At 33.6% G+C, this 23,065-nt stretch overlaps 1 protein-coding gene across 2 annotated transcripts in view; it reads right to left on the bottom strand.

The window, feature by feature from the left end:
* KIAA1109 (KIAA1109 ortholog) overlaps positions 1-23,065 on the bottom strand; it is a 210,622-nt gene that overhangs the window by 146,756 nt on the left and 40,801 nt on the right. For both annotated transcript variants that reach the window (XM_025385484.1, XM_025385483.1), the window contains 9 exons: positions 21,073-21,229; positions 20,590-20,668; positions 18,403-18,494; positions 16,722-16,839; positions 8,320-8,475; positions 7,945-8,042; positions 6,244-6,422; positions 5,675-5,781; positions 4,601-4,809 (listed from right to left, as the gene is read on the bottom strand). In XM_025385484.1, coding sequence (XP_025241269.1) covers positions 4,601-4,809; positions 5,675-5,781; positions 6,244-6,422; positions 7,945-8,042; positions 8,320-8,475; positions 16,722-16,839; positions 18,403-18,494; positions 20,590-20,668; positions 21,073-21,229 — 1,195 coding nt within the window. The remainder of the gene's footprint in view (positions 1-4,600; positions 4,810-5,674; positions 5,782-6,243; positions 6,423-7,944; positions 8,043-8,319; positions 8,476-16,721; positions 16,840-18,402; positions 18,495-20,589; positions 20,669-21,072; positions 21,230-23,065) is intronic.

The following is a 23,065-nucleotide window of genomic DNA, read 5'->3' as shown; positions in this document are numbered from 1 at the left end:
CATTTTTAATGATCCTAGCCAACAGATCTCTTATTTTTTAAAAATTCCCTTGTAATCTCTCATAATTGTAAATCTTGAAAAAAATTTAGATTTCTGTAGATTACTACAGTAAAAAGAAAAAAGATTCCCTTGGGTCTAATGTTCAATTTGCTACTAAAGCAATCTCCATTGCTTTTGAAATGGAAATAATTCATATCAAATTCCTTAGGGAACACTGAATGCCCAACATAGCAGAGAACATTTGCTAATTTTTGTTAAATGTGTCAGTGACTTTGCTCTAAAGGAGTTATAAAATACTAGGATTCTTTCATGAGTTAATACATTTGTAGTTACTGAATATCGTCAACAAAATGTACTTTTAAAATTATAACTCCTTTAAGAATTTTGTCTAATGTTAAATGTCTAACGCTGGGTGTGTGACTTAAGGGTTTTTCTTAATTTATGAATTCCAAATCTATTAGTTAATTTCTTAAGAATTAACTGAAAGGCCAGGCGCAGTGGCTCACACCTGTAATCCCAGCACTTTAGGAAGCACAGGTGAGCAGATCACTTGAGCCCAGGAGTTCGAGACCAGCCTGGGCAACATGGTGAAACCCTGTCTCCACAAAAAATACAAAAATTATCCAGGTATGGTGGCACATGCATGTGGTCTCAGCTACTTGGAAGGGTGAGAGAATCACCTGAGCCCAGGAAGTCGAGGCTGCAGTGAACTCTGACCATGCCACTACCTGGGTGACAAAGTCAGACCCTGTCTCAAAAAAAAAAAAAAAAGAATTTACTGAAAAAAAAAGTTACCAAAAAGGTTGATCAAAATGTAAGGTAGGTGGTAATACATTATGGCAAACTTTTATGGTACTTTAAGATTAATAAATGTACACAAATATTTACAAATACAAATAAAACTTTCAATTTCATTTTATAATAGATGGCATGCAAAATTAAACTATCTTTAAAATAAATTCTAAACAACCCTAGAAAAAATCCACTGGCTTATAGAACCAAGAAAACGTGTTCTTTTGTCAAATTTGCATCATGTTTGAATTTAAGAATGATAAACTACATTTCAATTTACTTAAGAATTCTCCAAAATTTTCTTTTCATAATGGTATTTTGATATATGAGTATCTTATCACCTATTTCAAGTAAGAGACTGTAATGTTTTTCCTAGTTAAAAATGTATACTTGTCCAATGATGCTCATTTCTCAAAACAGAAAAAAATAACAACAGGTGAAAAGATGGCAGCTAATAAAATCAGAGAAACAGTAGGAAAAGTCCACAAGTACTGTTTCCAAAATTACCCTTTTTTTAAAAAAGAAAAACTAATAGCCAGGTTTCTGTTCAAGATTATTAAAATTATTATTATTATTATTATTATTTTTTTAGACAGAGTTTTGCTCTGTCCCCAGGCTGGAGTGCAGTGGCGCGATCTCGGCTCACTGTAAGCTTCACCTCCCCGGTTCACACCATTCTCCTGCCTCAGCCTCCCAAGTAGCTGGGACTACAGGTGTCCGCCACCACGCCCGGCTAATTTTTTGTATTTTTAGTAGAGACAGGGTTTCACCTCGTTAGCCAGGATGGTCTCGATCTCCTGACCTCGTGATCCGCCCGCCTCAGTCTCCCAAAGTGCTGGGATTACAGGCGTGAGCCACCGCGCCTGGCCTAAAATTATTTTTAATAAGAAAAACATATATGCCATATATACCCTTTCATGCAGTTATTTGCTACCACTGACATGTTATCATTATAAAAAGATTTATTTTCCTTCATTAACAAAAAAATGAAATAAGACTAAGAGAAGTCAAATCAGGAAAGTAATGTAAGTAGTATGGTTATCCAACTTTATATCCACAACAGAAGAAATGACAAAGTTTTAATATGACTGAAATGATTTTGGGCTGACACTCACAGTTACTATATTGTCTACATCTGCAGAAGACCTCCCATTTCCACACATGTCCTCATAAATTTTAATGAATATTCAGTAGACATATTCTTCTTAGAATTATTTATAATGATAATGCCAGGTCTAGTTTCTTCTGTGGATTTTGGAAAGCAGTCTTTCATATACAGTCAAACAAATACAGTGATTTTTTTTTCCTAGTTTATTCTTTATAATTTCTTGATGTTTAATTTTGATAACTAAAAAGAGACAATGTTGGTTACATGAATTTTTAATTCCCTTAAATTGCCATTTTCTTTTTCATGTATACATGAAAATACATGAACAAGAAAATTTCATATATCAATTTGAATATGTTATAAAAATAATATATATATTTTTCAACTTCCAGAAAGTTTTAAAGTACTAATACCGTTACCAAGTAAAATACACGTTATATAGTTAAACAAACAGACCAGGCATGGTGGTTCACACCTATAATCCCAGCACTTTGGGAGGCCAAGGCTGGAGGATCGCTTGAGGCCAGGAAGGAGTTTGAGACAAGCCTGGGCAACACAGCAGGACCCAGTCTCTCCAAAAAATAATTTTTTAAAAGTTAGATGGGTGTGGTGGTGCTTGCCTGTAGACCTAGCTATAAGAGGCTGAGGCAGGAGGATCACTTGAGCCCTGGGGTTCCAGATTACAAAGTGCTATGATTGTGCCACTGCACTCCAGCCTGAGTGACAAAGCAAGACCCTGTCTCTTAAAAAACAAAAACAAAACCAGAAACTTAAAGAATTGCATAAATTCCTTATAAAAGGAAGCACAGAGTTAATTGGGCTAAACAAATTTTTTGCCTGTCATATCTTTGATACATATTTAGTAAACATGTCAAAATTTCAAATTTTACAATTTGCTTTAATAGACATTTTATACAAGTTCTAAGCTAATTAGATAAATGTAAACACTAATACAATATTTAGGGCAAGACAAACTTTTGAAAGTACTAAAAAGTTGTTATAAAGCCTTTAATGCAAAAAAGTCTGTATGAAAACAATAATCTATCAGCAATGGCTACATCTGTGGAGTAGAACCTATAAACAAGTCTAAAATGAAAGCATATATTTATTTCACTGTATTCTGTTTTGTTAGAGTCCTCTTATTTTTTTATTACTATCAGTTTTTTTAGTAAAAACAAATTGAGGTTCCATGTGTACATAGTAATGCAAAAACGAAAGTTAATACCACTCTAGTAGTATTCAAAAACTGATATTGTATCACTATGACTACCTTCACCTACTAATTAAATCATTACTTATATTTAAGTAAAATATAATGCAGCCTCTTTAGGAAGACTATAGCTTGAAAATTATCTTTTAAATCCTTTATAGTTATTCACATGCAATCCTAAGAAAGTAAGATATTGGGAGAAATATTTGACATACACTTTAGGTCAAATGATGGTCACAAGAAGGAAGAAAGGTGTGTATGTAATCAACAGAAACTCTAGGTATCTACAAATATTAACCACATTTTCCCTTGCATCTTTTATATTAAGTTACATCATCTGATGATTTATGGTAGTTTTTAGTAGATACATTATAATAACTCAAATATTGAGATGCTATATGCCTTCAAAACCCAGTTCAGCCAGCACTTCCTGCAGAGCCTTTACTAACAAACCTTGATCGTGCTTCCCTGACCAACCCTGAACATCCTAGTCCGTCTCTCCAGAATGAATTACTCTTATGGCTGTACATTACAGGATTCCTTGTCAGCTAGGTATTCAATATCCAAAGTAAATCTGCCAGATCCTTTAAAAATGCAAAATTTCTTAAGTTGTTGAAAGTGATGTGGATAAGTCCTCTAATCACAGGCAAAGGTGATAAGGGAGGATCAGGAAGGATTATAGTAGTTACCATAAAGATTAAATCAACAAGAAATGTTGATAATTTGTTGGGGGCATTTAAAACATATGATTTGAACATCAAAATAAGAGTGATCTCCAGAAAACTGATGAACTCCTCAAATATTTATCCAAAAATAGCCTCTCTTCATAATCATTCTACAGAGATCAACTTTAAAGTGCTGTCATACTGTGCAATCACACAATTTCAGTGGAAAAAAATATACCAAAATGAGTCAACACGATTTGTTCTTTGTTCTAAAAATTAGTGCACATTTATTTAGAACCTAAGTTTGATACACTCTGAAACAAGCATTTTCATATATTTGCTTCAGTTTTTCAAATAAAGCACCAAACAAATATTTATTCATTATTTATCATAAAACGTTGTCACTTATTTTCAATGGACTCACTTGAAGTAGTGTTTTCCATTACCAATTATTCTCAGATATATGTAGTACTTCTATTGCTACATTACTTACAATGTGTGAAAATTTGTCCATACATCTGTCTATCCTAGCTATCCCTCTAGCTCACACCCCTGAGAACAGATGCTGTATCATCTTTATCTATAGCAACTAGCACCATTCCTAGAACATACAAAATGCACAAAAGAATGCTGAACTGAGAAGTACTATTTTTAATAAATAATTTTGTAGTTGAATCTAGCACCCTAAGTCCAGTCAACATATCTGATATATCCTCGACACTTTAAATAATCCAATTGGCTATTTCAAATGGTCTCAATTTTCAATTAAAATTTAACTGCTTTGTCTATATTTAAAAGTATGTAAGTTGTTTTTAAGAATCGTACCTTTATACACAAAAAGGCATTTAGTAGAGGTCCATAGAGAGTTATCTGAGAATCTGGAGAAAGTTCCATTTCTACATGAAGTTTATCAGGTGGAAGTTCTGAGGGATCAATAGGTGGGCGTGAAGAAGTAGAGGGAGAAGAAACAACTCTGTCTGATGCCTTCTGGGATGGCCTTAATACGGATAGCATTGTCTCTTCCATTTCTGATACTGTAGTAAATTAAGGAAAAAAAAGATTAATGTTTGGGGGGTGGGGGATAAAAGACCTCTTGGAAGATCTTCAAGGAAATATTCACTAAAAAATTTTATTTTGCAAACATGACATCCACTAATCCTTACATTATGTATATATAATGAAAACAGACCTAAAAGTTAACATAAACAACATTCTTATTGAGTCCCTGCAATATAAATTTGGGTCACATCAAGACCTTAACTATTCTTGGGCACTAAACTACAAAATTTTTTCATATAAACAGCTATTTAAATACAGTGTGACATTATCAAGCCACTATGAAACAACTATGAAAACTATCCTTTGAAACTTAACTCACTGGAAAAATACCAAAAAAAATCATCATTTGGCTCTAATTCTTTTTTGGACCCAGGTAATAAGGCAAATTACCTTCAGGAAACTATAAACTATATGAGAACTGTCAAAATGCATTAAAGAAACTAACGTTTCACAAAATCATGCACTTAAATATGCAGATTCACACAAACCTTGTTTCACATCCAGGCTCTACTGCTTCTAGCTTGGCAGACTTTGAGAATATTACTTACCTTTTCTGAGCATATTTCCTCAACTTTAAGATAAAAATAATGGTAATATCTGTCTCACAGAGTTGTTACAAGGATTAAATGAGATAATAGAAGCCAGAAAATTGCTTGGCCCACTATCTGATACGTAGTAAATGCTCAAAAGGTAGATATAATTAATCTAAAATATTTAAAAGATTATATTTATACTATGTCATAAGAATAGATGTGTTTCAATTTATTTGCTTTTTATTTTTCATGACTATCAATCATAATAGCAGCTGTATAAAAGCACAAATTATATAAAAACACTTACATGATTGTTTTAGCTGTTCATCTGCTTTTTGTGGATAAATTGGGTGCCATGTATAATCAATTGTAAGCATGACACTTGGGACAGTCCAGCATTCAACCCAACCAGCCCTTTGAAGAGTAAAACAGACAGTTTCTAGTCAGATACTTATTCCTTTAATTGTACAGATATCAGCTGCAGATAATCAAATTTTATTATTATCCACATACAAGCACAAAATACTTGTCACTAATTTTATTTTGTTTTATTAATTAATTTATTTTTTGAGATGGGGTCTCTTTCTGTTGTTCAAGCTGAAAGGCAGTGGTACAATCTTAGCTCACTGCAACCTCCGCCTCCTGGGTTCAAGCGATTCCCCTACCTCAGCCTCCCACGTAACTAGAACTACAGGCATGCACCATGATGCCCAGCTAATTTTTGTATATTTAGTAGAGACAAGGTTTCACCATGTTGGCCAGGTTGGTCTCGAACTCCTGACCTCAAGTGATCCACCCACCTCGGCCTCCCAAAGTGCTGGGATTACAGGCGTGAGCCACTGTGCCTGGTCTGTGTCACTAATTTTATGTACTCACTTTTCCTGAGTAACGTTGCGCCATTTTGGTTTAACTGTTTTCTGACCACTTTGACACTCAGCAGGAATACCAGTATCATGAATCATCTTATTTGGGTGGCAATTTCTTACCAGCATAAATAAAGAATATTTACTAGGGTGGCAATCTGGTAGAAACAAATGAAGATCAACATCTTCTCCCTAAAAAATAATTATAATAAGCCAAAGTAATAACATTAGTGCATAAATATGTTGGTTAATACGGGCAAAATTGTCTACAACAATTTTCGAAATAAGTTTGAAAGAATATAAACAAATTTTATTTATATTTTATTGTATTGTTAGTTTTTGTTTTAATGGTCTCACTCTGTCACTGAGGCTGGAGTGAAGCCTTGAACCCCTGCACTCAAGTGATCCTCCCAAGTAGCTGGGACGAGAGGAATGTGCTATTTTTTTTTTTTTTTTTTTTTTTTTTTTTTGTAGAGACAGGGTCTTGCTGTGTTGCCAAGGCTAGTCTCAAACTCCTGGCCTCAAGCAACCATCTTGCCTCAGGCTCCCAAAGTGCTGGGATTACACAAGTGAGATAAACAAATTTGAAATGGCAGATTTTACATTCAACAGTCAGGTAAATAAGGAGTAAGATTTTACATGGACTAAAACTAAGTTTGTATTGAAAAACAACAAAATAATCAGGGAAAGAAACCGTATAGTTTCCAAACAGTGAAAAGAATGTCTTCCATGGGTAATTACAGATTTTGTTTTTTATGAAGTTCAGCTTTTAAAAAAAACTTTTATAAGCTCAGGTGTACTATGTTCTATATTTTTATTAATTTTTAAAATAGTGTTATCTCATTTGATTCTAGTAAGTCTTGTTTCCTCAGCTGGCTTTCAATAATTCAGAACTGGCAAATCAATGGATCTTCACTTGGCTTTACTTTTTCCCTTATAGGTCTTCTATTCTTTGTTCATCTTGATGACTAGTTTCTTAACAGGCAGCAAGGTAGACTGGTTAAAAGAATGGAGCCCTAAGCTATATTGCCCAATACCTCACTAGCTATATGATGAGTTACAAAAGCTCTGTTCTTCACTTTCCTAATGTATAAATGCAGGTAATAATAATCTCAAGAGGGTTGTTCTGAGAATTACATGAGTTACTACCTAAAGCACATGGAATAGTGTCTATGTAGTACACAGAAAATGTTTAACAGATGTTAGCTGTTTCTATTATGTTGCTAATTTTACCAGTATAACCACTATTAATACTACAAGTACTACTGGTTGCCCATACCAAAAAATTATATGTTCCATAAAATTTTGAGCTTAGAAGTACAGGCATTCAGATAAAAGGAAGAAAGGTACTGTGGTTACTCCTTGAATTCATGTTTACAATTAAGAATCAAATAAAGGGAAGTATAAAATTAGTTCATATGAATTAGTAAACATTAGAGCTAGAAGGGCTAACATATAGATTAGCCACAGATATCAGAAATGAACTCTAAGAAAATAGTCAACTTGTGATATTTTTAATTGCCCAATTTCTTAGGTGCAGTTAACTACAAAAAGAAAACAGCAGGAACTCTGACACTAAAGGTAGTAGACATCGGAGGAAAGCTAAAATACCTTGAAGTGGCAATGGACTGGGTAGGGGGAGTAAAGATAAGCTTTGGGAAATCAAACTAACTAATACACCTTGTGGAATAATAAAGGATTCAACTATACATACTCTTAAAGAGAACTTGGTATTACACGTAGCTGGAACAAAGTCCGTAAATGGCAAAGAAAAATCAATGTTTAGTGTTTCTCCACAGGCTGCCAGATACACTACAAAAAAAAAAAAAAAAAAAAAAGAAGAAGAAAAAGTAAATTTACTTTTAATGTCCATAAAATTTCAATTATAAAATTGTCTAAAATGCGCAACTAAACAAAATTAAGTTTTAGTCCAATACAAACTCTGAAACAGTCCTCTGAGAGTCTCACAAAGATAATGGGGAGAAACAACTTCTAGTATCTGTTAAAACTATCAAATCAATACTAATTTTCTTAGTTGGTATTTGCCTTAATGAGAGAAATACTTAACCTAATTTTTTAAATGTCTTACCATTTTCCTGTTGTTTAGTGGAACAGTCGATCCAATTGTGTTGATTAGCAGCCCAAATCATTTCAAACTGATGAAACATGATTTTAAAATTCCACGTATATGGAACAAATGAAAAAATGTCTGGAGGACTATCACTAGACCAGTCTTGAATTAAATCTAAAATTATTGGGGTAGTGAATAGAAATTGTAAAGTTAGTTGAAACTCAGAAAAGAAAAACACAGATTTCCTAACACCAGTCAAAAATGAATTTTTCTTTTGATTGAAATATTTAAAAGGTGATTAGGATGTATTTAAATAATTTGACAGTGAACAGATGTTTACTTACCAGTCATAGTTCCAAATAAGAGAAATTTTATATATTAATATATCTATTTTTAAGGAATTTTAGAAAATTTAAAAAAAAAACTTCACCTGATATTCCACTACCCAAATAGCCAACATTGCAGATACATTTTCTTCCAGTTATTTTTCTACACAGACTGACACTATCCTATATGAACATTTTTTATGTGTTGCTTCTTTCACTGAACTCAAATATTATTCTGTGTTATTTCACACGTTTACATAAATTTTGCATAATAGCTCATTAATAAGATTTGTCAGGACCTACTTAACCATTTTTTATAGTTGGATATTTATACTCTTTCCAAATTTTTGTGTTATATATATTACCATGTACTATATATTTTTGTAAAAATTATTTTACATATTCAGGATTGTTTGTCAGTAAAGATTCTAGAAGTGGAATTGCTGGGTCAAAATTTAGGAATATTTTTGAAGACTACCATAAATTTCATTAGAAGAGAAGTGAGTCCATTTACACTCCTACCGGAAATGTATGCTTGACTACGTATTTCATTGAACTTTCTCCTGCATTCTATCTCTTTCTATCATCTATCTGTTTTTTGTTTTGCTTTACTTGACATTTAATAACTGAAAAATGGTATCTTGCTTTCACTGAGCTTCTTAACTACAAGCATGGCTGAACATTTTTTCACGTTGTTTTATTCATTAAACAAATATCTACTGAGTGTCTACTGTGTGTCAGGCTCTGTTCTAGACTCTAGGACTACAATGGGTGAAGGAAACACAGACTTGACTTTCTTAGAATGATAATCATATTTGTTCATTGCCATTTCACTGTATGTTTAAACTGCTTTTATTATTATTATACTTTAAGTTCTAGGGTACATGTGCACAACGTGGAGGTTTGTTACATATATATACATGCACCACGTTGGTGTCCTGCACCCATTAACTCGTCATTTACATTAGGTACATCTCCTAATGCTATCCCTCCCCATTCCCCCCACCCGACCACAGGCCCCAGTGTGTGATGTTCCCCTTCCTGTGCCCAAGGGTTCTCATTGTTCAATTCCCACCTATGAGCGAGAACATGCGGGGTTTGGTTTTCTGTCCTTGTGAGAGTTTGCTGAGAATGATGGTTTCCAGCTTCATCCATGTCCCTAAAAAGGACATGAACTCATCCTTTTTTATGGCTGCATAGTATTCCATGGTGTATATGTGCCACATTTTCTTTATCCAGTCTATCATTGATGGGCATTTGGGTTGGTTCCAAGTCTTTGCTATCGTGAAAAGTGCCACAATAAACACATGTGTGCACGTGTCTTTATAGCAGCATGACTTATAATCCTTTGGGTATATACCCAGTAATGGGATGGCTAGGTCAAATGGTATTTCTAGTTCTAGATCCTTGAGGAATCACCACACTGTCTTCCACAATGGTTGAACTAGTTTACAGTTCCACTAACAGTGTAAAAGTGTTCTTGTTTCTCCACATCCTCTCCAGCACCTGTTGTTGCCTGACTTTTTAATGATTGCCATTCTAACTGGTGTGAGATAGTATCTCACTGTGGTTTTGATTTGCATTTCTCTGATGGCCAGTGATGATGAGCATTTTTTCTTGTGTCTGTTGGGTGCATAAATGTCTTCTTTAGAGAACTATCTGTTCATATCCTTTGCCCACTTTTTGATGGGGTTGGTTTTTTCTTGTAAATGTGTTTAAGTTCTTTGTAGATTCTGGATATCAGCCCTTTGTCAGATGGGTAGATTATAAAATTTTTCTCCTATTCTGCAGGTTGCCTGTTCACTCTGATGGTAGTTTCTTTTGATGTGCAGAAGCTCTTTAGTTTAATTAGATCCCATTTGTCAATTTTGGCTTTTGTTGCCATTGCTTTTGGTGTTTTAGACATGAAGTCCTTGCCCATGCCTATGTCCTGAATGGTATTGCCTAGGTTTTCTTCTAGGGTTTTTATGGTTTTAGGTCTAATACTTAAGTCTTTAATCCATCTTGAATTAGTTTTTGTAAAAGGTGTAAGGAAGGGATCCAATTTCAGCTTTCTACATATGGCTAGCCAGTTTTCTCAGCACCATTTATTAAATAGGGAATGCTTTCCCCATTTCTTGTTTTTGTCAGGTTTGTCAAAGATCAGATGGTTGTAGATGTGTGGTATTATTTCTGAGGGCTCTGTTCTGTTCCACTGGTCTATACCTCTGTTTTGGTACCAGTACCATGCTATTTTGGTTACTGTAGCCTTGTAGTACAGTTTGAAGTCAGGTAGTGGGATGCCTCCAGCTTTGTTCTTCTGGCTCAGGACTGCCTTGGCAATGCAGGCTCTTTTTTGGTTCCATATGAACTTTCAAGTAGTTTTCTTCCAGTTCTGTGAAGAAAGTCATTGGTAGCTTGATGGGGATGGCACTGAATCTATAAATTACCTTGGGCAGTATGGCCATTTCACGATATTGATTCTTCCTATCCATGAACGTGGAATGTTCTTCCATTTGTTTGTGTCCTCTTTTATTTCATTGAGTAGTGGCTTGTAGTTTTTCTTGAAGAGGTCCTTCACATCCCTTGTAAGTTGGATTCCTAGGTATTTTATTCTTTTTGAAGCAATTGTGAATGGGAGTTCACTCATGATTTGGCTCTCTGTTTGCCTGTTACTGGTGTATAGGAATGCTTGTGATTTTTGCACAATGATTTTTGTATGCTGAGGCTGCGGAAGTTGCTTATCAGCTTAAGGAGACTTTGGGTTGAGATGATGCGGTTTTCTAAATATACAATCATGTCATCTGCAAAGAGGGACAGTTTGACTTCTTCTTTTCCTAATTAAATACCTTTTATTTCTTTCCCCTGCCTGATTGCCCTGGCCAGAACTTCCAACACTATGTTGAACAGGAGTGGTAAGAGAGGGCATCCCTGTCTTGTGCCAGTTTTCAAAGGAAATGCTTCCAGTTTTTGCCCATTCAGTATGATATTGGCTGTGGGTTTGTCATAAATAGCTCTTACTATTTTGAGATGCATCCCATCAATACCTAATTTATTGACAGTTTTTAGCATGAAGCGCTGTTGAATTTTGTCAAAGGCCTTTTCTGCATCTATTGAGAGAATCATGTGGTTTTTGTCTTTGGTTCTGTTTATATGCTGGATTACATTTATTGATTTGCATATGTTGAACCAGTCTTGCATCCCAGGGATGAAGCCAACTTGATCGTCGTGGATAAGCTTTTTGATGTGCTGTGGATTCGGTTTGCCAGTATTTTATTGAGGATTTTTGCATCGATGTTCATCAGGGATGCTGGTCTAAAATTCTCTTTTTTTGTTGTGTCTTTGCCAGGCTTTGGTATCAGGATGATGCTGGCCTCATTAAAATTGTGTTCATATATTTAGTCTGTTTACCCTTTGGTACTTTAATTTTTTTAAATCCCAATAAATAAAGGCTCTTTAAAGACATTAGCACTGATCTACCATCTACCATAGCAGTTTGCACAACTTTATCTTCTGGCCTCCAGAATGTTTTACATGCATTGTACACTCCCAGCAATGTCTTTCAATAAAAGGCTCCTCCTAGAGGTGTCAAACTTATCTTTGTATACTCACAATACACAACACAGTGCCATGTATATAAAATTAGAACGTGTGTGTGTGTGTGTGTGTGTGTGTGACAGAGAGAGAGAGAGAGAGAGAGAGGGAAACAATTGGAAACAGTATTATTATAGCACAGACTTTGACACTAGATAGTCCTGGGTTTAAATTCTGGCTTTATCATTTTACCAGCTATGTAATCTTGAAAAAAGTGACTTAAATATTATCAGTTTTCTCCTGTATAAAATGAGAACAACCTCACAGACTTATGATGAGAATTCAGATGATTTATGTGAAGTTTTAACAAAGTAACTGCCACAGGGTAAGCACTCCACAAATGGTAGCATTTATTATTAAAGATATCCTAAGGAAAATTATAGGTAAAACTGTGAAATATTTAAAGTAGTTTTCTTTGTATTTTAAAGGTGATATTTAAACAGAAAAAAGATTCAATAATGAACTCAGAGTAAATTTATCTTATATAATATCATATGAACCCATTTAAATTTTAGCTGCCACATACAGAAGGTAGCACAAATGTATTAGAAACTCTTGTCTTACTAAAATGGCAGAATAACACACTTAATGTCAAATGACAATTACAAATTAATATTAATGAGATACAGAGTTTTACTATATCAACAATAAAAGGCATATGGCTATTAACCTGTTCTATTAATAGAGAACAGAAAATTCAACTTATCAAATTTACTTTAAATATATTTTTATTTAACAATCACAGTGATTCATCACAGTTTATATACTTTATGCTTACCTCAAATCTTTTACTTTTAGGTGCCACCCTACCAAACTAGGCTGACTCTATCCCTCCTTTCTAACTTTAGTCTTTAGCACAGCATCTAAAACTTGGGAATTGCCCAAAAATCGTCTCTGGATATAACCAACTTTACAATATATATTCATCATTCATCAAGCCGATTTTCTCACTCATAACATTCACAGTTCAGCATTTTTGGTCAAACTAAATACTATCTTTCATATCCTCTCTGCTAAGGAAAAACTAACCATCTTTATTGCCAGCATAATACTACAGAGAAGGCAAAGGGTCTGCAGTCTGAAAATCATTCTTAAATGTCTTCCACTTTCTAGCCTCGTAAGTTTGACCAAGTCATTCAATGTTTCTATGCCTCAAGTTCCTCATTGTTAACTCAGGGATAACAGCTATCCTATTTTAGAGTTATGTGAAGATAATACAAGTGAACATGCTTTGTAAATGGCAAAATACTATCAGATCTTAGTTAATACTACTGAATTCATTTAAAAACACCATTTCAGACCTTAATGTCTTTTCTTACTTTCTCTGATTACCTTCAGATGACAGTGGTTTCCTCTGTATTCAGGTCTTACATGCATTTGTCAGCTTCACATTTCACACTTGCATTTCACACTTGCACTCAATATACATAATGTCTGGTATTGTTTCATTTGTCTATGTCTAGTACCCATACCAATGTACTTGAGACAAATAATACAAAACAAGAAATGCCCATAAGTGAGGGCAGAGATGGTATTTAATGTTTGTTTTGAATCATTATTCATGTAGGATACTTACAATGTATATTGGTTGCATTTTATCTACTTTATACTTCTATTAGTCAAAAGATTGAGATACGATTGCTAGTGAAATAAACAAAAATTGAACTAAACAGAAATTCAGATTACTACTTGTTTCAAGAAACTAGTATAATTTTATAAAGTTATTAGCCAAATTCTATTTTAACAAATCTTATTATTTTCTTCTTTAACTCATGTGAAACGTTACAGCTATTAGTCTATTTCTAACAAATCTTGTTAGTTTTTTTCTTTAATAACTAATTTAAAATTTCAGCATATCATTTTTTAATATAGTTTACCTACCAGTTTCTATAACATCTTTACTGATAAATATTAAAAATTATGGTGACAAAGTATTTTTATTAGGAGCCTCAACAACTTTATAATATGCATTGTTATTAAATCAAAATATTTTTCTCATTACCAGATGGTCTTATCAAATAATTTGATTAGAAAAAGGAAGCACTTTCCTGATGACTGCCTTACTCATTTGTGCAATGAATTAAAAAGTTATGACAAGCTAAATGTTACTCTGAAAAAACCCACCAACAACTCATTTTATCATTAAGTTGTTAGGCAAACACCCTATAAAACATCAATCAACTGGTATTAGAGCTTTGCAATGCCAGTATATTGTTTTCTTCTCCTCCTTAACAGAGTAAATCTAAGTTATTTTCATTATTCCCAGAAGAGGCTTCAGTTTCTGCTTTTGTTTTATAGCTTTCATTTGTGAGGCTCTATATTATATTTATCATAAAGCTATCTTTGTCCCACATTGAAATCTCTTAAGAACAATTTTATCTTACTAATAAGTGGTATGAGAATAAGTGGTACTAATAAGTGGCTGTTGAGGAATATTAGGCATTCCCTCACATCAGACAGATAATTTCTTTTCTATAGAATTCCAAGAATAGGAAAAGCAATCCAAACACTATGACCAAGTAGGTTCACTACAATACTAAACTAATATTATTCTCTGGTAGTCATCCTTTTTAGAGAATAAGTTTAAAAAGGACTGTACAGTTATTTGTTATGCTATATCTTTTAAAAACAATAGAAGTAATATGACCAACTGTTAACAGTTGTTAAATCTGTAAAATGGTGATTATATTTACTTTTGTATCTATGTTTTTAAAAATTTCTCCAAATACATTTTATAAAAAAATAAATAACCAAAAGAGTGAATTTCAATAGAGAAAGCATAAAAATTAGAGTTAGAGAAAGAAAATAATTTAAGGAAAATCAGTTGCAATTTAGGAAATATGTACTTAGCTCTTTCAGTGTAACTAATACAATAGTGTAAATGAAAGTGCTACTACAAAATAATATTTTTAAATCATGAAGAATTTATACTTCTACTGCAGCTATCCTTAGCACTGCAAGAGTCTAAAGATGGGAAATGTCTGGAAGAAAAGTAAGGTGAAGAAGAAAATACTTGATGATAGGTATCTATTTCAAAAGATTAGTAAAGTTAAAAAATACAAATCTTAAGTGAGAAGGAAAAAGCTAGTCAAAGAGATAAGTAATATAACAGATTCTTGAGCCAGACTACTTGAGTTAGAATTTGAGCTCAACCAAGTGTGACCCTGGACCTAATGTTTTACCTCTCTATAACTCATTTTCCTCATCTATAAAGTAAGGAAAATAATAATAATATTGATCCCTGAGAGTTATTGTGAGGATTCAATAATTTAATATGTGCAAACTGCTTAGGACAAAGTCAGACACATAATACACACCATAGGTTTTAGCTGCAATTTTTTTCATAAATTTGAACTGAGAAGTGCTCATCCAATGCTCTGCTTCACTAGCAAAAGCTTAACTTGCCAGGGACTCTGTCAAAATTTCTACTAATGGGACACTGGTTCAAGCCTTGGAGAAGTATGTAACTCCAGGAAAGCAGAAGCAGTCTATCTAGTCCCCAAGGCTCCCAGTCAAACCAGAAAAGAAATATAAAAGACTTATGATTGAACATATTACAGTAAGAGGCATTTTAAAAGGTTAAAATTTTAGTAATAGCAAAATTAGGGTAGAAATTGTTATCCCTATTTCACAAACAAGGAATCTGAAGCTTAAACAGTGAAGTCATTTACACAACATTACACAGTAGTATTGTCAGGAGAGGACTACCTATGTATACCTTAAACACCACTACACCTCCAAATATCTAATAGTACTCAGCATCGACTAGATGCTTGTATAAAACGACTGTTGCGCAAATGGATGGATGGATGAATGGATAAATAGAGCAAGCAGTCAAGCAAAGATTAGGTTTCTGTGGAATAGCCACTGACCCTGGCAAATCAGACCAACTCTATGGGGCTAAACTTTTTAGAAGAAGACTCAATAAATGCCCCTTATTTTAATGTAGTAATATTTATGCTATTCATAGACCAACAATATGTGTTCTTATAGTCACAAAATATGCACAGCTATCAAAATATTCTGCAAGAACTGAAGGAATGTTTCTTCCAACTAGTGATAGCACCAACTCAATTATCCATGCCAACAGAAAAGATTAAATAAGGGCTCCAAGTATAAAAATAACATTTAGCTATTTGCATATACTGTTGTGTATTATAATTATTAAAACAAAATAATGAAGCCATGCTGATGCCTAGTTTGGGAAGACAGAGAAATTGATTCATCATCCTCATCCTACTCCCTAACTAGACTGATACAAAGCCCCAGCCTAAATTGAGTTCTTTCATTTCCTTCTAAGCTCAATTTGGGGTTTATATTTTCCTTGTTTAGGTTAGAAAAGAATGCAAAATGTCTCTATTTAAATTCTCTCTTTGATATTTTCAGCCCAAAAGGAAATGTTAAAGTAAGAAAATATGAATCATGTCATCATTCCCTATGTAATTTGAAAGTAAAACTTATCAAATGTAAACAAGTTCACTGTGATAAATCTCACTGTATTTATATCTATTAGAAAATTACCTGTAAAGAAATTTTTCTGTGCAAAGATGAAGTGGTAGGTGGCTTTATAAACCTCTAATTCACACTGCCATGTCTGCGGCATGTTCCATATTCGGGGGTAGCTGGCATTGATGTGGAACTGCAAAACAAATGTTAGGTAAAAGTATTAGAGCTTAAAATGTGATACTGTGTAAACAGCATTAGAAATGAAGTCACACACACTAGTGAGTAATTAAAACTTATTTTCCTACTGAGCTGAACAGAAGGTTCCTTTGAGACTTTAATATTGCTGTGGCCAATATCCATGGCTACATCTAGCTCCTTGAAATATTAAGCCAAGATGTGGTCAAAAAACTTTCAAAACAACAAATCAGGCCATAGTGTTGATACTGCACTCCAGATAAACCAATAGGGTAACAACCGACATTCCTAATGTCTTCTTAAGCCTCATCTGTTAAGTGACAGGTTCAGTGTGAAGGAAGATAGAGTGCAATGCTTACTGTCAGAGGAAGTAATATCAGTATTTCTGCAGCTTGGCATTTCTTTTTTTTTTTTTTTTGAGACAGAGTCTCACTCTATTGCCCAAGCTGGAGTGCAGTGGCACAATCTCGCCTCACTGCAACCTCCACCTCCTGGGTTCAAGCAATTCTTGTGCCTCAGCCTCCCAAGTAGCTGGAATTACAGGCATGCATGCCATCACACCTGGCTAATTTTTGTATTTTTAGTAGAGGCAGGGTTTCGCCATATTGGCCACGCTGGTCTCCAACTCCTGTACTCAAGTGATCCACCTGCCTCAGCCTCCCAAAGTGCTGGGATTACAGGTATGAGTCACTGCACCCTGCCCAGTTTGGCATTTCTGCAAAGGCAAAAGCTGCCTACCTAGGAAAGCATTGTCACACAGCACTATTTATCAGCAATAGATGAAGAATTCATTAAAATACTGAATATGCCAGTTTAAGATACATTTATGGTATTTTACATATTCCTGTTAATTGCAGAATTTTTCTCATAATTTACATATGTCATATGTAAAATGTTTAAGACAAGTAATTAAGAACCTTATGGCACCATCTTATATGAAAGAATCTCTGAATATTAACCATTTTACATAGTGGCTTTTGTTAGTGTTGTTGTCCCTGATAGTAATAATAATAAAAATCTGCTTGATTAATGAGTCCCCAATCAGCAATTTTAATCATGGGCATTTACATATTGTTTCTCTTTCTGATATGAAACAATCCAGGGTATCAACAAGATTTTCTTCCTTTTACCTTTTATCAAGTAAAAGGCACAATAAATTACATTATTTAAGCCCTGAAAAAGAAATCCAGTGGGGCCAGAAAACATATATTAAAGAATTATCTTACTTAGAACTTAGAATAGATTTAGTCCAGCCACATAATGTACTTTAAAAACAATATTCTAACAACTTCGCATATTTTTCAGGCCAAAAACATATGTATCGTTGCCTTTTATTCACCTCCCTCATACTAGAAGCAGAGCAACAAAGAGATGTCAACAGGAGTCCATAGCACTGGGAATCCACTCCTCTTCCCTAGGACAGAGTCAAGAGCATCTAGCTGTTCTTGAACTAGAAGATGGACCATTTGATGATTTCCTGGTTAATTAAACTTTATACAAGAAAATTAAAATCAATTGTTTTTCATATAAGTATGCATATCATCATGTACTACAGACTCACTGCTAACATTTCTGCTTCTAAAAGGGTCCGATATTGCATGCTGGTAGTGGCATCCACATGTAAGAGTTGTCCTTTAATAGCAGGAGTGTAACCTAACAATAAAAACATAAAAATTAAGAACCAGGAAAACAATTACAAAATGAAACATCTTTGGACTGGAACCAACTCCTACCACCACCCAAAGAAGGAATCCTTGAAAAATGGTAGTTAGTCACTATTTAAACATACCTCAGTGACAGGGAGCTTGCTAACTTAATAGGTGATCCTTCTCATATGGGCTGCTCTAAAGGAACAAAGTTCCAACTTCATATATCTATTCTGATTTTGCTTTCCTTTGTAGCTTGCAAAACTACAAGTATATTCTTTAAACAGTAGTTTTCAGTTACAGAACACAACTCCTTTTCTTCTTCCACTGACTCAAGGGTACATATTTTCATCATTTTCAACTACTCCTTATATAATGACAGTTACTAAATAACAGCTATTCCCCTCATGTAATGACAGTTTCTCAGCAATATAGCCCATTCTCAACAAAAGCTGAATGGTTTAGAGTATTATATTTCCTTTCTTAAAGAAATTTCTTCCTATGAACACAACTTCTGTGGTCACTATTATACAGCTAATTCCACATGCATCCTGCATTCTGCTCTGTGCTTTTTTTCTTTCTTTTTTTAATACCTGAATCTCTAAAAAGTTTTAAATTTATTTGTTACATATTGTTCTTGCCTGACACACCTAAGTCCATTTTCCCTTTGCCAGTCGTCTTAAAAGTCACCTAACCTCTATATACAAAACCTGACTAGGCTTTCCTTAGACCCTTAACTCGAGTTCCACAACAAGTATGCTGTGGTACTTGCCACAGATTTATAATAGATATGCTCAAGATATTGACTCCTCAGTCCTCAGGTGATTCCTTTACTCCAGTGTACCAGTATTTTGTATAATACTGCACAAAACAGTAAAAATACAATTTCCTATGTGTATCATCAGTTGTGAAAAGGTAGAAGCACATTATCAATTGTGTACAACTCTCAACTGCCTTTACACCCCATCATACACCTGTAAGTAAGGCTTTTCTAAAAGATGCTTCTTTCCAACTGCACACTCTGAATTAGCACTCCTAGAGAATCTCAAGCATCTCCTTCAAACCTTAGTAAGATTGCTTTTTTAATACTAGATAAGGGTTAGTTATTCACTAAAATAGCCTCAAAGTTATGGGAAAAATATACACTATGCCATTCACAGTCACTTTTTCAATTGATTATCTAAGCAGGCAGGCCTGAATGCTACCACTTTACATAAACTAATGAACGTAGTCAACCCTCTGCCTGCTTTCCTCTTACAGCACGAAAATAAGTGACAGAACCAAGAAACAAGAGCTAAGAATTACGCAAAAATGAATTATACTTAGAAACAGAAACACTAATGATGACTGATTTTAAATGTGGGTAAGTTGCTACTCTTTACTCTCAAGAAAGAAAATAAAGCAGAATTTCATCTTAACTGCTCTCAATTACAAATGTAATAAGAAAATGGAAATAAGAAGGCAAAATGAAGTTATAACAATTTGATAAATTTAACAAAAAGTACTTATTCATGTTATTAACTGTGTCAGTGCCCATACTTCAAGTGCGTGATGAACTTAGATCATCTAAACTCAGATGAAACTAAAGTTGTGAGGGCACTCTTTTAATATTTTTAACGTGAAATGTTCTGATTTATTGAAGTTATGCCACTCGAAGTACCCAGCTTACTCCCTGACAAAATCTACTAATAATATAACCTAAAACCAAGCCTTGTAGTCATCCAATCAATTACTGCCCAAATGTCAGGTACAGGGTTCAGCACTGAGAATACACTAAAGAAAAAAAACAGCACCTGCTCTCATAGTGCAACAGTCTAACTGGAAAACTATGCATTAAGTAAAGTATGCTCAGTCCTACAAAAGAAATGTATAGGTTATAATAAAAGCATATAGTTATAAGACTGAACTTGATTAGAAAATGTTTCCCTTCTCTCTAAATGCTCAATTACATAATATTTCCCTTGAATGACTATAGGCACATCAAAATGTAATAAAAAACTGAGAAAACCTTATTAATGTTAGTCTAAAATGATTAACAAACTTTATTATTTGTAATTATTTCTTTAATTATTTAAAAAAGAAAAGTAACAGTTGCAGCTTACCATTTTCTTCAACTGTCATTGGAATATTAATTTCTAAATATGAGCCAGCTCCTACATTTACATGTACAGCATTTGTTTCCTACCAAAAGAAAAAATTAATTCATATAAAACATTAATTAGAATTATTCTCCCATCTTTACTTTTCAGTTATTACCACAGAAGAAATTATTGATATGTTAAATAAGTATTAAAAGTTCCTAAGAACAAAAGTTCAAATTTTTACCAAAAATACACTAAACAATTTAGCCAGATATAAAGGAGAAAATGAGCCAGAATATAGCATGAAAGTCTATTACTATTAATTTCTTCCCATTATTTGACATTTAATAAAATTATGATGAAAGTAAAATACATACAATTATTTGAAGGGAAAACAGCTCATACAAGCTAATCCAAGTATGGGACTAGTCACCAGGAAAAAACTCTGAAAAATAATGTTAAAATTTTAAATACTATTTTCTACTATAGTATTATAATAATTACCCTATTTTTGGTAAACAGCAAATCAATTGTAGCATCTGCAATAATATTCATTCGTAATTCAAAAGCAAGGATCTGTCTTGGTCTCCCAGGCTGTGCAATTTCAGAAACTTTCAGGACTTGATAATCAGGTGGAAAGAAAAACTTCCATAAACAATCTCTACATAAGGAGGTAGAAAGAATAATGACATGTTATTCAAACAAAATTACCTCTGATAAAGGACCAAAATCAATATTCTAATTTTTTATTATCATTGCTATCACATTTAACAATTAGACTGTCTTCTGCAATATTTAACACTTCCAGAGACCAATGAGCTTTGATTACTCAATAGACACACGATTATCAAATGAGATATAAGAGAAAATTTGCACTATTCAAGTGTACTGTAACAAATTAAAGACTCTCTACAAGTATATAAATTGCCCAAATGGCAAACAAAGAACTGACAGAGGATAGCTTAATTAAAATCATTATTCCAACCTGGACAAGTTACTCAATCTTCCCCAGAAAATTTGAGCTGCTTCCTCTTCTGTAACATAGGAGGTAATATATCTTGTCTCATAGAAAGGTTTGGAGGTTTAAATGGTAAGATACATGGAAAAGACTTAGCAGTGCATGGCACATGGAAGACATGGCTATTTCTATTAATTTCATAATCACTTTAAATCAATATTATATAATTAAAAGGCTAAAGAGCAATAGATATCTAAAAGGTAAATAGGTATTTGGAGGCTAAAGTGCTAATGTTTTTGCCTCCCCTTATCATTTGACAAAGGCGAAAGAGCTCAAGAAATTTTCAATTCAGAGTCTTCTACATGAGCTAACATTAGTATTGTATAATGTTACTCATACATTCAAAGAAGGTGCCAGTCTATGGCTTTAAAACAGGAAGGGATGAGTCAGCAGTGACAGAAAATGCTACCTAGAATAAATAAGACTGGGAAAAATTAGATGAACCAGACAAAATCTGTACAATAAGTCTCATAGACTATAACTTGCTATCGTTAAAATATATGAAAGAAAAATAAAGTTCTGCAAATGTTTTGAGTAAGATACATAAATATAGAAAATTAAGAATATTAAGGATAGAGAATCCATCAGACGATCATTGACTACAAAGTGCGTAGATAGCAGGACATAATGAGAAAGGCAGTAGACCTGAAGGGCTGATTTGAACCTCAGCACTTCATGCTTTAGCTTCACTATCTTACCCAAATCACTGAACCTCTCTGCATCTCCATTTTCGCACAAGTAAAATGAGTTCATTACATCTGTCCTATGAATCTCCCTGGGTTATAAGGATCAAGTCAGAAAATACTAATGAAAGCACTTTAAGTGAAAGCAATAAAAAAAAAAAAAAATGCCAGACAATGTTAGGAAAGTTTGTATTATTATAATCATCATCTGAAGATTAAGTTTCATTTTAAAAGAGTTTGTATTTCAACTCTGTCATGAAAATTCATAAAAAGAAAACATGAAGTAAAAACTGAATAATATCTTAAATATTCAGACAATCATGTAAAGATAGTAGAACTGACATCAAAATCTAGAAACTAAAATCATGTTATGATTATAAAATCTCTAGGCTAAAACCATGCTATTTTTAAAGTCAATAACTTCTTACAATGCTGAGAGAATTATCCAATAGCAAAACAGCTGAGATTTCTTCCTGTATGTCTTATGTTAATAGATGGCTACTAAGAAAACTGACCTTACTATTCATCGCTGATTACAGTTCATATTTGTGCAGAAACTCAATACAGAGAAGGAGAAGAGGAAACGGTTGCATAATACCTTTTGAACATGTAATTCAGGAGACAAATATTGCTCACATTAGTGAATTAAATACATGTGAAAAATACATTTTTTTTTCTTTTTAAATAAACCTGAGTGGTTTTTTAAAGTCCAGATTAGAAATGCATTGCTCTTCTCTCCTGGTAGTGGAAAAATATACTGAAAGGAGTGGTTAAAGCAAATTTCTATCTTCAGTGT

The sequence above is a fragment of the Theropithecus gelada genome, chromosome 5 (assembly GCF_003255815.1).
Source record: "Theropithecus gelada isolate Dixy chromosome 5, Tgel_1.0, whole genome shotgun sequence".
NCBI lineage: Eukaryota > Metazoa > Chordata > Mammalia > Primates > Cercopithecidae > Theropithecus > Theropithecus gelada.
The sequence above is the reverse complement of the archived record's forward strand: the minus strand, read 5'-3'. Positions and strand labels throughout refer to the sequence as shown.